The following is a 13,621-nucleotide window of genomic DNA, read 5'->3' as shown; positions in this document are numbered from 1 at the left end:
TCTTTTTAAAATGAACAATCTGGGAAAATGGATATTTATGTCATAAGGCCGTGAAGTGGCGGTTTTCTGACAGCGACGATATTTCGATATGAGCTTAAGGTTTGTGGCGGAAAGGTTCGAAACAGGCGTAATTTTAACGTCTGAGGCGTAGCCGAGGACGGAAATTTACACTCGTTTTCGAACTTTGCGTCACAAACATTAAAGCGAATATCGAAAAAAAGTCGTTGTCAAAATCGCCACTGAATGGCCGAACGACATGCAATATTTTTTTGTTATTATCGCTCTATAAGTTTAACTTTTGAGGGATAGGAGGCAAATAATGACATATTTAAATTTCATGAAGTTTCACAAGGGCAAAAAAACTTAATTTTATGTTAATTATCTTTTCGTTAATATTTATTTATGGCATATATATATATATATATATATATATATATATATATATATATATATATATATACATATATATACAGAGTGTCCCAGAAGTAACGGACGCCATTGTAGCATCTGATAAACAAAATAATTCTGAGACGAAAAGTCCTTAGCCATTTTTTAATCAGACGCATAGATAATTAATTATTAATTAAAATAACGTCCTTTTATGCGTTAGAACGAGAGCACTAGTGTCCAGTCAAGTGCGTTCCAAACGAAGACGCTTGCACGTGTGAATGTGTAAGTAAATGTGTGTGACTACGTTAGCTATAGAAGCTAGTTAGTCATATAGTTAGTTGTGTCTTTGTTTGGCATATACTTTACTGGACACTGGCGCTCTCTTTCTAACAAATAAAGAGACGTTATTTTAATTAATAATTAATTATCTGTGCGGTTAATTAAAAAATGACTAAGGACTTTTCGTCTCAGAATTATTTTTTTCATCAGATGCTACAATGGCGTCCGTTACTTTTGGGACACCCTGTATATATGGGGCATTCCACGCCAAATCGGATAGCATTCTGCCTTTGCATCTGCGATTTTTTTGAAAATTTTTTATGTTATAGTACCCATTGAAAAAGATCTCCATGATTTTTTTCAAATTTTTTTGCCCAGCCGTTTTCGAGATATCAATTTTTGAAAAAAATCGTTTTTCTTTTTTTCAAATGTCTGTAACTTTACGAAAAATGGGCCAATCGGGACGTTTTTTTTTTGAAAATTTTTGTTTTTAAACACACTTTTAGGATATAAAATCAAAAAAAATTTTTAAACTGTATTTCTATAAGATTTTCAAATTTTGACTTTAAAATGTTGATTTCCAAAAAAAACGTACTGATTGATTTTCTTGAAAATTTTTTCTAAAAAACTGTCAATTATCCATCAAATTTTAAGCCCAGTCCCTTAATGGGCAATCGATGGAATCCATTTTTTTCCGATTTTTCAAAATTTCAAATTCCAACTTTTTGTAATAAAAAATTTCTAAAAAAATTCTATGCTCAGGATTTACCATAAATAACTTACTGACACAGTTTTCATCATAATTATTTAATTTTATTTACACTAAACGATTATTATTATTTCACATTTATTTCTTTACACGTTTAAATATTTTATAAATACGAGATTCACTGGATGTTGAAAATTCTCTAAATCGCAAAGTATCTTTTCCGTCTGGAATGACACAATGATATTTCTGCGTCCCTGTGATTGTTTTTGCTCGTGAATATCGTTGATCTAATAAAAGTTTAGCCTGATCATACTTTTCATTTGAAAAAAATTCAATATTTATATTTGGTAAAAAATTTGGTTTTTCCGCCTGAATAATTACTGAAAGAGCGGAAAAGCGGGGATCAGGTTTAGGTCTGGATATCTCAATTAAAACGCGTAAATTATTATCAAAAATAACACTAGGAATTTATTTACATTAAATACACTCAATATTTAATATATTTAATAGCGGATTGTTAAGATAAAAGCGGATTTGTAAATTACAGCGTGGTTTGCAAAAGCGAAGCCGGTTGACACGTGGTTGAACACTTTGCCGGCACTGAAAAAGCGGTGAAATAAATGCACTGTTAACACAATTTACCTATAACAAATTAAAGCAAATTATTAGCGGTTAATTTAAGCAAATTAAATTATTAAATAAGCGAAATGCGGTTTATTAACAAAAAGCGAAAGTAAAGAAATACTAATGGCGACTTGATGCAGCGAAAGCGTAGAAGCGAAAGATAATAACAATAGTCCGTCTTCTTCCTCGTTGAGTTGGGGAAGAAGGCTATTGCGCATGTCTAGTGGGAGCGATCAGCCAATAAAGCGGTCGATTCATGACGTGATCGAGAGGCTGATTTTCTATTGGCGGTTCGATTTTTGCGGGAACTAGCGGTGGACAGGTGCGTCTCTTGAATTTGGGAGTCCCCCAGGAGCAAGTTAATCGCTACTGGGCCTTGTTCACCGAACATTCTCCCCCGGGTTGGCGGCTGCGTCGACAAGATCATCTTCTTCATGCGTTAGCGGCAGGACACAGAGCTTTGTAATTGGACGTACCAGCTCTGTGTTAACTGTCTTAACAGTTACTACGCGGATTTGTCCATCTTCACCTGGATGGACAGCAATTACTTTGGCTAATGGCCACTTGGTTGGCGGGAGATCCTCAGTGGTGATCAGTACTACTGAACCCACCTTGATCTGGTTGCGTCGATGATGCCACTTTGAAATGGCCTGGTAGCGGTGGATGCAGTCCTGGTAGTAGCGTTTCCAGAAATGTTGAACCATTTGCTGGACTTGTTCCCAGTGCGAGAGCCGAGCAGGTTGTAAATCTGTCAGCGATGGCTCTGGGATAGCGGTCAGTGACTGTCCGATTAAGAAGTGACCTGGAGTCAGTACAGCCAGGTCAGCAGGATCTTCATTCAGCGGTGTGAGCGGTCTGGAATTCAATATGGCTTCAATTTGAGCCAGTAGCGTTGAATATTGCTCAAGCGTCAACAGCGAGTCTCCGATTGTTCTTCGAAGGTGAAATTTGATAGATTTCACAGCGGCTTCCCATTTTCCTCCAAAATGTGGAGCTCCAGGCGGATTGAATTTCCAGTTCGTGCCATCTTGAGCGATCAAGGTTGATAATTCTCGTAATGTGCGGGATCCTGCAGCGAATAGTCGTTTCAGCTCTTTATCTGCTCCTACAAAATTGGTTCCACAGTCTGAATATAGCGTGTGGCAGATACCTCGGCGACTGGTGAAGCGGCGATAAGCGGCGATGAAAGCGGCAGCGGTGTAGTCAGTTACTTGCTCTAAATGTACAGCTGAACTGAACATGCATACAAAGACTGCAATCCAGCCTTTGTATGTTTTTGCTCCACGTCCTTGAAACGTTTTCAGCGTGATAGGTCCAGCGTAGTCGAGTCCTGTATGCAAGAAGGCTCGAGTTGGCTGTACTCGTGCGGCGGGTAGTTGACCCATCAACTGTTGAGCGCGTTCTCCACGGTGTCTCGTGCAGATAACGCAGCGTAAAATAAATGATCTGACTGGAACACGGCCTCCAATGATCCAGACACTCTTGCGTAAGTCAGCGAGCGTAAGCTGAGTACCTCCGTGAAGCGTTTTGCGGTGTGAATCATCAATCAAAATTGATGTAAGCGGTGATTGTCGCGGTAGAATCGCTGGATGCCTCTCTTCTGGGTCCAGCAATGCGTTTTTCAAGCGGCCACCGACTCTCAGGACCCCCTGATGGTCGATGAACGGAGTCAGCTTAGTGATGCTGTTATTTTTAGGCAGACCATCACCATCTTGTAGCGTGTGAATCTCTCTAGCGAAGTATTGTCCTTGAGTGAACTTAATCAAGGTCAATTTAGCGCGCTCCAGGTCTGATGGAGTAAGCGGGTAGGCCAGCGAAGATTGTGGAACTCTTTTAAGGCGGTCGATGGCACGATGCCAGATGCTAAGCTTCCGTAGCAGTGGAAACAGCTGCGTGTAATGCGACACTAATTGTTGGAGCAGGCAATTTTCTGCTTTCCAAGTTACTAGTGTCAGACCTTGGCGTTCTTCTCGATGCGTTGCGTTGTCGGTTGGAGGCTCCAGAGTGGGCCAAGAGGATTCTGGTTCATGAAGCCAAGTTGGTCCATGCCACCAGAGAGCGTGTTGTTTCAGTTTTAGCGTAGGTATACCTCTTGAAGCGCAGTCAGCGGATTCTTTCAATCCTCGGAGATTGAAAGAAAACCAAAAATTTTAAAATATATCAGACACAGTATAAGTTACGCACAGAAAATAAGTGTGAGACATTCAAGTTAGTCAGGATTTGTAATTAATTTTATAAAAATAAAAAAGAAAAATGTTAAATATTTAACTTGTATTCAAGAATAACTAAAAATATTCAAAATAATTACTGACCAATTTAAGAAAAGGTAATACTGAAAAAAAAAACGTTTAAAAACATAATTTTATTCAATTGTTAGAATTCAATAAATACTTCGTGCATAAAAAATCAGTAAGAAGATACGTAATTTTTTTGCTGATAATAAAATTATCTTTAAAAAATTTTGTGGAAATGAAATAATGCTAGGTTTATAAATGACTATTTTTTGAGGATTTTTGTGCTATTTACCCTAGGTGACAATTAAAAATAAAAAACACTCACCAATTCTATCTTCATCAATATTATTAGCTACCGTTTTTACTGGAGGATTAATATAATGGAGAAAACCTCGTCGATTTGACTGTCTTTGGCCTTGCAAAAATAACTTTTGACTTTCATTAATGAGTTTCATTACTTTGTGATGTGCTATGTCGAATAATTTCTCAATATCGGCACAAAAAATAGAAACTTTTTTTTTTTGAGTAGATGACAGCTTTTGATTTTTATTTTTTAGCAAATTTTTCCAAACAGTGTGATGGCGAATGAGTTTTCTTACTGCAGAATTTTTCGCACAAGTCGGAATTCCAGCTTCAGACCATAAATCGAATACATTCTCAACCGTAATTAATGCACTTTTCTTAATAGTCAAGCTTTGAGAACAATGATAATGAAAGAAAAGAGACATAACATTTGCTTCCTACAAATTTTGTAATTTGATAACCAATTAAATAAATTTGCTTCTCCATCTTAAGCTTAACAATGAGATTTTATAAACACAATTACAAATAATTATAAATAAATTAAATATAATATTAAACTAATTTTAGTTTAAAACATTAACAATTACGTTGTTTTACTACGAAGTAATGTAAGATAAAAAAGCTCTGAGAGAGACAGGTTTGTGACGGCAGAAAGCGGAAATAATTAATGTATTATCATTTCTATAAAAATCATACTAACAATTCAATAAAAATTGATTGTTCAATTCAAGTACTATGTAACTATATAGCACTGAGTTAAATTACATAACCTAGAATTTTTAAAACTATTTCGTTAATAACAGTACATGACAATTTAAAAAATATGATAATTCATAAATTTTATCAATTAATAAATAATTTTCTTTTTCATGTTTATAATTTATTTTTAAAAAAGCAAAAAATTTTTTAAAAATAGTGAAAAATTATAACTTCGTAATTCATGAAATTTTATCATAAATTTATCATTTTAATTTTTTGATATATAATATTGTTTATTTAAGTCGATTTTTCGTATTTATAAATAAATATTATTATTTTTTTAAACAGTTCGATATTTAAGGCCTGATAACTCCGAAATGGTTCTCCGTACGCATATATTCATTAAGACAATTTTTGTAGATCGTTAAATTTCCTACAAGAATATGTATCGATCATAGTTATAAAATGCTTCGTTGTTGACTAGCAAAATTCAAAAGTAAAAAAAAATTTTTTTCTATGTTATTTAAATGGAAATAAAAAATTAATTACAGCCACCTCTATACATTAATATTAAGGGCTGAGATTTTCACAATGTCTTTGATTTGGGTTCCTCTGAAGAATTTTCAAAGTTCTTCGAAAAAAATAGTTTGTTTTTTTTGAAACACTCTAATATATATATATATATATATATATATATATATATATATATATATATATATATATATATATATATATATATATATATATACTAGCTGTTACCCGCCCGCTCCGCTGGGCACTTTATAGAATTGTATTTTTAGATCTAGACTTGAAATTTAATTGGAGTATTGTTTTGACTTGCATAGATTCCAAATTCCATCGGATTGGCCTGTATTTTTTATCCATGTGATTATTCTAGCTAAAATGCATTGTAACTTTCAATGTGCAATCACTATAACATTCCTGTATCTTTCTTCCAAAAATGAATATCAATTGACACGAAGAAAAAAATTTGAAATGAGCATTGAAAGTTTCAGTTAAAGTTATTGCAGGTCTCATAATTGTAGTTGAAATCTTTCTAGCTTAAAGTGCGACTAATTTTGCCTTTGATTAAAAATTCCTCCGTGACATCAATTATTCATAGAAAATTATTTGTGCATGGTTTTTATAAATTTTCTTATAATAAGTAGCCAAATTTCTTTTCCATACCTCAAGTGTTTAGAACATGCATTGATTTTAATCTGTTATATTCCTGCGATCCCGTAATAAGAACAATTTATCGATTATGTGATCAATAAAAATAAAATGTATGTAAAATTCTTAGTCCGTTGACCGAATAGCTACATGTAATATTAAATTTTGAAAACCTTACAATGACTTTTTCGCCGCTGCCAAAGAGACGATTGTTGAAAGAAAATATAATTATTAAGAAAGCAAAATATTTAATCCGTTGAACTTGGAGGCCATCCCGGTAATTGCCTGTTTCTCTTAAAATTCTATCAAATTTTATATCTGTAGGAACTGTATTCGAAGAATATGAATTTTTTGACAATTGTCACTCCCGCACGCCTATGTAGGGGAGGAATTTTGTAAAATCCTATTCGAGATGATTTCTACATTATAAATAAAAGATTCCAACAAAACTTCGAGTCCATAGAAACTATTGATTGGAAATGAGAGATTTTCATTGTTAATGCCCCCGCAATCCCTTTTATATTTAGAATTCGAGAAAATCCATTCTCAGCTGAATTTGACATCGTACAAAAAGATTCCTACCAAATTTAGAGTCTGCAGAAGTTACAGTTTGGAAATTCAAGTTTTAGATTTTAACACCCACCCCCGCAATCCCTATCGGAAGTAGAATTCTTTGGAATCTGCTTTGAGATGATCTCCTCATGACAAATAAAAGATTCCTACCGAATTTCGAGTTTGTAGAAGTTACAGTTTGGAAATGGAAATTTGAAATTCTTACACCCACCCCCGGAATCCCTGTCAGAAGTAGAATTTACTAAAATCCGTTTTGAGATGATTTCTACATGACATATAAAAGATTCCTATCAAATTTATAGCTTTTAGAAGCTATACCCTATCAAAAAAATCCATGTGGATTTATGTAGGAATCCATGGGAATCCACATAGGAAAGTATGGATTCCTATAAGAACCTATAGAAATCTACATAGGAATATATGGATTCCTATGGGAATCCATATAGGAACCTGTGGGTACATGGATTCCCATGTGAGAGATTCGTATAGGAAGCATGGATTCCTATGAGAACCCATATAGGAAACTGTGGGTATATGGATTCCCATGTGAGAAATCCATATAGGAAGCATGGATTCCTGTGGGAATCTACCAAGGAACCTGATGGTTCATGGATTGTGAGAAATCCATATAGGAAATATGGATTCCTATGGGAACTCATAGGAACCTGTGGGTACATGGATTCCCACGTGAAAAATCCATATAACAAATATGGATTCGTATGGTAATCCATGTAGGAAACTGTGGGTACATGGATTCCCATATGAAAAATCCATGTAGGAAACTATATGAGTTCGTTTGGGAAGGTATTGGTACATGGAATCTATTGAGCTAAATTCTTTTAGAACTAATAATTATATATGTATCATGATAAAAAACTAATAACCAATCTATGTGGATAAGATAATTTTTTAATAAAAATTTATCAGTAATTTTTTCATAAACGATTATTAATTTTTACATTAAAATTTCGTGCAAGTATTTTTTATAATTTAGAAATTTATTTATTAGTATTGCATTATACATTTATCACAAATAATAATTTTAATAAAATAGTAAATTAGGAAGGTTACAAAGATATTGTATCTCGGGAAGATTTATAAAAACACATATACTTTTAATAGTTTTTGTATCAATAACATCACATTTTGTCCTAATTTTAATTACTTCTACTCTTGATACCGATAAACTATTTACTATTATTCTTTTGCATAGAGTTAGTTCTCGATTTGTTCCTCGGTCTACAATAAATGATTCTATTCGAATAAACGAGCCATCTTCAAGTACTGCGAAAGAATTGTCAGATCGCTTATTATTTTTTTTAAATGTTAAATAGGCACATTGATCTTTAATCATTTTTGTAAAAAACGATATTTCAGTAGGCTCCAATCCTAATTTCAAAGCAATATTAAGCAATTTTGCACTACTAGTTTCACTAAAATAACGACTTTTACTAGTTACTGCAAGAGTCATTTGTACAGTTTTAGATTCTAAATTTAGACAGAATTTATAAACTTGAGGTGATAGTATGTCTCCTTTTTCTGACAATATTAATTCGACAGCTTTAGACATAAATAAATTTCGACATACTTGTTGATTAACCCCTTTTGCGGCTTTAATCATTTTCAATAAATAAAAATTTCCTGATTCAAAACCAAATGAAGAGTGTGCCCATAATGGTCCCCATTCTTTAACACTTTTAGCTAAGTGTGTTCATTGATGAACGTTAAATGTCATCGCATTTTTGGTGTAAAGCTTCTCTGTCTCGTGAACGAATTGGTGCAGTAAATTGTTAGCTATCCGGATGTCATCTAACGTCATATTTGACTGAAGCAAAAGATGTAGTGCTTCCACAAATAAAGCCCAATGAGATACATAGGTGTCAGGTAAGCTTGTCAAACTCAACAAGGGTAAACTATAATACAGGATCCAATTTTCATACTCGCGAGCTTTCCAGTGAGATTGATCTTCCAATGTACGCACTAAACGACTAACCTGATGAGGAACTCTAATATATTTCATGTGCGCATTAATAATTCGTTCATCATTTGCCGTTAATGAAAACAATCTATCAGTGGTATTGCGCCAGTAATTTAGAAATTGTTTACCGATTCCTAGTAAGCAACAATGAAGATAGTCAGGTACAAATCCATTAATTATATTAAATAATTCTAAATCACATAAAGGTGTCCTTGATTTTATGCCATACCGGTCAGGTTCCAATTCAATATCAGATTCATTATCAGATTCATCATCAGCTGCTGCTTCACAATTAAGGCTGTCCATCACAAAAACAGTATCTTCTTTATTTCGAAGCTCCGGAACATAAGCAGAAATATTAGGATATTTAACGCTTCCTCTTGCATTATTATTACGCTTAACCCATTCTCCTGGATGAAGACACCAATTGCATCCATAGTACCCATTAAACTGATTAATACCTTGCATTGGTGCTCGAGCTTGCGAATCAACACAGCAATTTAATGCATATACTTTTACATTTATTTTTTCTCCTTGAAAATCACACATAATTCCAGAAGTAGACAAGATATTCATATTTTTCACAAACGGAGTCAAAAAAACATTCATATCTGGCTTACTTTTACCAAACCATAATGCCCCAAGTAAGGGATGATGTGTTCTTACATGGATTGGTAACTCGTTTATCATTATCTGTATGGGCCAGATGCTTGTGTTGGAGCTCTTGAAAACTGGTGCACCATCAGCGTTAAAAGTCAGAGTGGCATATGAATGACGATGCGTCGCTGGTAACATACCCAAAAATTTTCTATACTCCGACCCATCATATATGTCACTATAAATATGCTTGGTATGCTTTCTTTCATTAACAACATACTTATAATGAACTCCATATTTTTCTAAACAGCTAGCTATTTCATGAGCAATATTTAATGTAATAAAAAAATCTCTATCTTTCATGTTTATCTCCATGGTACAAGATTTACAAATTATCTTATCACTCAGAGATTTAAATTTCGTAATTTGCTTACAAGATGAACATTGTGCATGATATTGAATCGTTGACGATGGATTAAATAATTTGTCAATTAAATATCGAGTCTCTGCAATTACTGGTCGATCATATAAACGATTAATCATTTTAAATAAATTTTCTGTGGCTGCTTGAGACAAAAAATTTATCAATGCATATTTTAATAACATAACATATATATCTCCTATAGAAACATTCACACGTTCTTTAATTATAGTAGAAAAAGTCTCCGAGTCCATAGCCTTTTGCAATTCTGTGAACATAGTATCATCAAAATTATCATTATGTGTATTTTTAAATAATTGTTGATGTGGTAAATTGTTTTCCTCACATTCTGCTTCGCCGCCATTTTCGCTCTATAAAAAACAAATAGAAAAATTTTAAGAATTTAATTCATTCATAATATTATACAGCATTAGATTTTGATTTTAATGTAATCAAGTTTAGTTAACCAAAATGTTCTTACCGAATTGTTATGTTGGTTAGTCTCAATTGGATTCTGTTGTATTGTTTGATCATCATTACATGAATCTATTGAAAGTTCCTATAGTTTGAATTATGGAAAATTAAATACATAACAAAAATTATGAATTTATACTTGATTAGAAAGCTTTAAATTAACTAGGATTAATTAATAAAAATATTATTAACAGCTTAAGTTTCTGTCTCAATTATTTTTTCCATAAAATCCACTAGTTAACAATTTTACTAATTTTTATTGAAACTTTGTCATATTCTTACCGAATTGATGATTTGGTTAACTTGCAAAGACTCTTGTCGTAATAAGGGATTATTTGAACTATTTAATGAAGATTCCTGTAATAACAAATATTAATTAAAAAATTGGAACTCATGTATTGCAAAAAAGTTACAATTTTATTTTTATTCAGTCAATTTTCGTCTTATAAATTAAGAAATAATGCAATTATCTAACTAAATCAACGTATGTCGCAGTGATGTACATATACATATAAAATAATTACAATTAAATCGTTCAGTTGACTTAATAATAATAGAAAAGATGATTTACAAAGTTACGATAATAAAATAATTTATAGTTACCAGCAATTGTTTCTGTTTATCACTCCTTTTTTTCATGTCATACTTCGTCGATAAGGGTATTGATGCGCCGGAATCTTTTTCCAGATATAATTTATATTTATTTGGTCTATTCATTTTATTGCTTCAAATTTTTTAATAAATCATTTATTATTAAATATTTGAATAAAAACGAATTTTCATTTATGGACGAGCTTATATTTGAATTGTCAATAAAGATCTCAGATGTACATATACCAACTATCATATTTGTATATACATATATACTCTACATGTGCATATAGTTACTGCTCCCGTATACTATAATGATAAAAAATGTTAGCCAATCACATTACTACTATAGAAAGAAAGAGTCGCAAACTTGTTATAAGGATTTATAAGATTGGTGGAATGTTTCATTAGAAGAGCCTAAAATCATATATTTATAAATCAGCCTTAAGGTTTACACTACAACGGTTGGCTTTTCTGAGAAAAACATTTTCACATGACTATATCACGAATGTCTTTAAAATTTTAGACACTTCATCTCCATTATTAAAGTAAAATATTAAAGTGAATCTTGAGATATAAAAATGAGTAAAGTTACTCACGCGTACGTTTGTTATCTCGATGATAATGAGAAATTAATAGTCAAAGTATCAGATATTAAAGCCTTCAAACCTGAAAATGTTGAGGACTTCGACAATACTAAAAAATACCAGGTTTTATGGTATGACAAAGCTACGAAAAAATCAAATTACTATAGTGCCAGTATTATACTACTTGGAAGTAAGTACATCAATTAAATATTTCAGTTGTGAATAAATACAATTATATATTTAATATATGACTAATGTACAGAATGCATAATTGTATTATTTTAGAAATAGCAATAGTATTATCAGGCTTAACCTCTAAAGTGATAAATAGTTAATAATTTGTAATAATTATAATAATAAATAAATTAATCAACACGTATTTTCAGGTAGTAAAAAAAATCTTGAAGAAAAAATTAAACAAGCAGAAGATGATGACAATTCGACAAAACTCCGCCAGACGCGTATCTCATCCAGTGAGAGTGATAGGTCATCAGATGATGAAAAACCGTTAAAAGTAAGACGATTATACTAAAAACTATATTCATTATTTATTGTAACTAAATTTATTTATTTTACAGAAAAGAAAGAAAGATGACTCTCTGAAAAGTAACAAGTCAACTCTGAAATTATCTAAAGTTGATACTAGCACTCCAAACATTTCATTAGAGTTTTCTAGTAAAAAAACTGTAGTCGATGAGATCTATGAACAAATTTATGAACTCAAAAACCGAGTTGTATCATTAGAGAATGAAAATACAATTATTTTGTCAGATGTAAGCATTTTAAAGGAAGAGTTAAATAAGGTTAAGCAAGATTCTATCAAAAACAATCATCGAAACGGTAAAAATAAAATAGTTTAAAATAAAATAATTTAAAATCATTAATTTAAATTAAAAATAACTATTTCATTCAACTATTCAGATGGATACTCCAGAAAACAGTCAGTTCTAGGTAACAATGAAAAAATCGAAAATGATTTAATGGTGCTACCTGAAGATCCTCGTTACAATAAAACCCTGGGACTCTATGAAACGAGCACACCTGATTTGACTGAATATAATACACCAGGTATGTTTTACAAGGGTAATAAAATAATATCGAACGTTCAGTAATTTAAAATAATCATTCTAATGATAAGTTATACTTTAGCGAATATCATATACAACTAAAAGTAAAAAATATTTATTGCCGGTTGTTCATAATGTAGAGATTGAATCCTCTCCGAAAATTACTGTTGATGGAAGTTCATCTTTAAATAATAACAAGTCACTGCTGCAGCCTTCGTACAATCGTTACCAAAAAGTAATGATTGATGACCCGATATCTGGAGGAAAAGTATGTGATTTTCGGTTTTCGTTTTAAAAATTCATGTTTACTTCAAAGTCCAATTATTGATATTGTTATTACAGGTTGAAAAGATCTATTTAGATAAAGATATTTTTATTAGTTCTGAGAATTGGGATTCAATACAGAATCAAAAAGATGATTCTAAATTTGTTAAAAATCTCCCTATCAAAAAAATCCATATGGGAATCCAGCCTAGATTCCCACATGGATTCCCACATGGCGTTTTCGGATGGATTCCCATATAGGAATCCATATGGAAGAAAACAAATTTAATATGTTTTTTACGAATTCTATTTAAATAAGTAGACAAATTTATTTTTCACATATCAAGTGTTTAGAAAATTTATTCATTTTAATCTGTTACATTTCCGCGATCCCGCAATAAGAACAATTTATCGGTTATATGATCAGTAGGGCCAGGACTTTCGCAGCAGTTCCTGGCCCTAGTGATCAGCAAAAATAACATGTATGTTAAATTCTTAGTCCGTTGACTGAATAACTACATATAATGTTAAGTTTTGGAAACCTTACAATGACATTTTCCCCGCTGCCAAAGAGACGGTTGTTGTAAGGAAATTTTTAGTAAATTTTATTGAAATTTAATAGACATGTCTTAAATTTCATGTTTCAAAAAGTTCTAAT

At 32.1% G+C, this 13,621-nt stretch overlaps 2 protein-coding genes across 4 annotated transcripts; one reads left to right on the top strand and one right to left on the bottom strand.

Moving 5' to 3' along the window:
• Positions 1-8,003: 8,003 nt before the first annotated feature.
• Positions 8,004-11,593, bottom strand: LOC123267195. Of its 2 annotated transcripts, none has more exons than XM_044731739.1 (5): positions 11,501-11,593; positions 11,058-11,354; positions 10,737-10,811; positions 10,462-10,539; positions 8,004-10,351 (listed from the first exon to the last, which is right to left on the bottom strand). In XM_044731739.1, exons 2-5 carry the CDS (start codon positions 11,169-11,171, stop codon positions 8,696-8,698), a joined length of 1,923 nt encoding a protein of 640 aa, XP_044587674.1. In that variant the 5' UTR covers positions 11,172-11,354; positions 11,501-11,593; the 3' UTR covers positions 8,004-8,695. The 2 variants fall into 2 exon arrangements, with proteins under 2 accessions (XP_044587674.1, XP_044587675.1); XM_044731740.1 differs by having other exon boundaries at positions 11,416-11,511.
• On the top strand, positions 11,519-13,493 carry LOC123267196. Of its 2 annotated transcripts, XM_044731742.1 has the most exons (5): positions 11,519-11,822; positions 12,019-12,146; positions 12,211-12,472; positions 12,554-12,700; positions 12,782-13,493. In XM_044731742.1, exons 1-5 carry the CDS (start codon positions 11,627-11,629, stop codon positions 12,799-12,801), a joined length of 753 nt encoding a protein of 250 aa, XP_044587677.1. In that variant the 5' UTR covers positions 11,519-11,626; the 3' UTR covers positions 12,802-13,493. The 2 variants fall into 2 exon arrangements, with proteins under 2 accessions (XP_044587677.1, XP_044587676.1); XM_044731741.1 differs by having other exon boundaries at positions 11,522-11,822; positions 12,554-13,493.
• Positions 13,494-13,621: the final 128 nt, after the last annotated feature.

The sequence above is a fragment of the Cotesia glomerata genome, linkage group LG6 (assembly GCF_020080835.1).
Source record: "Cotesia glomerata isolate CgM1 linkage group LG6, MPM_Cglom_v2.3, whole genome shotgun sequence".
Classification (NCBI taxonomy): domain Eukaryota; kingdom Metazoa; phylum Arthropoda; class Insecta; order Hymenoptera; family Braconidae; genus Cotesia; species Cotesia glomerata.
Note: the sequence above shows the minus strand (reverse complement) of the source record. Positions and strands in the feature narration are given on the sequence as shown.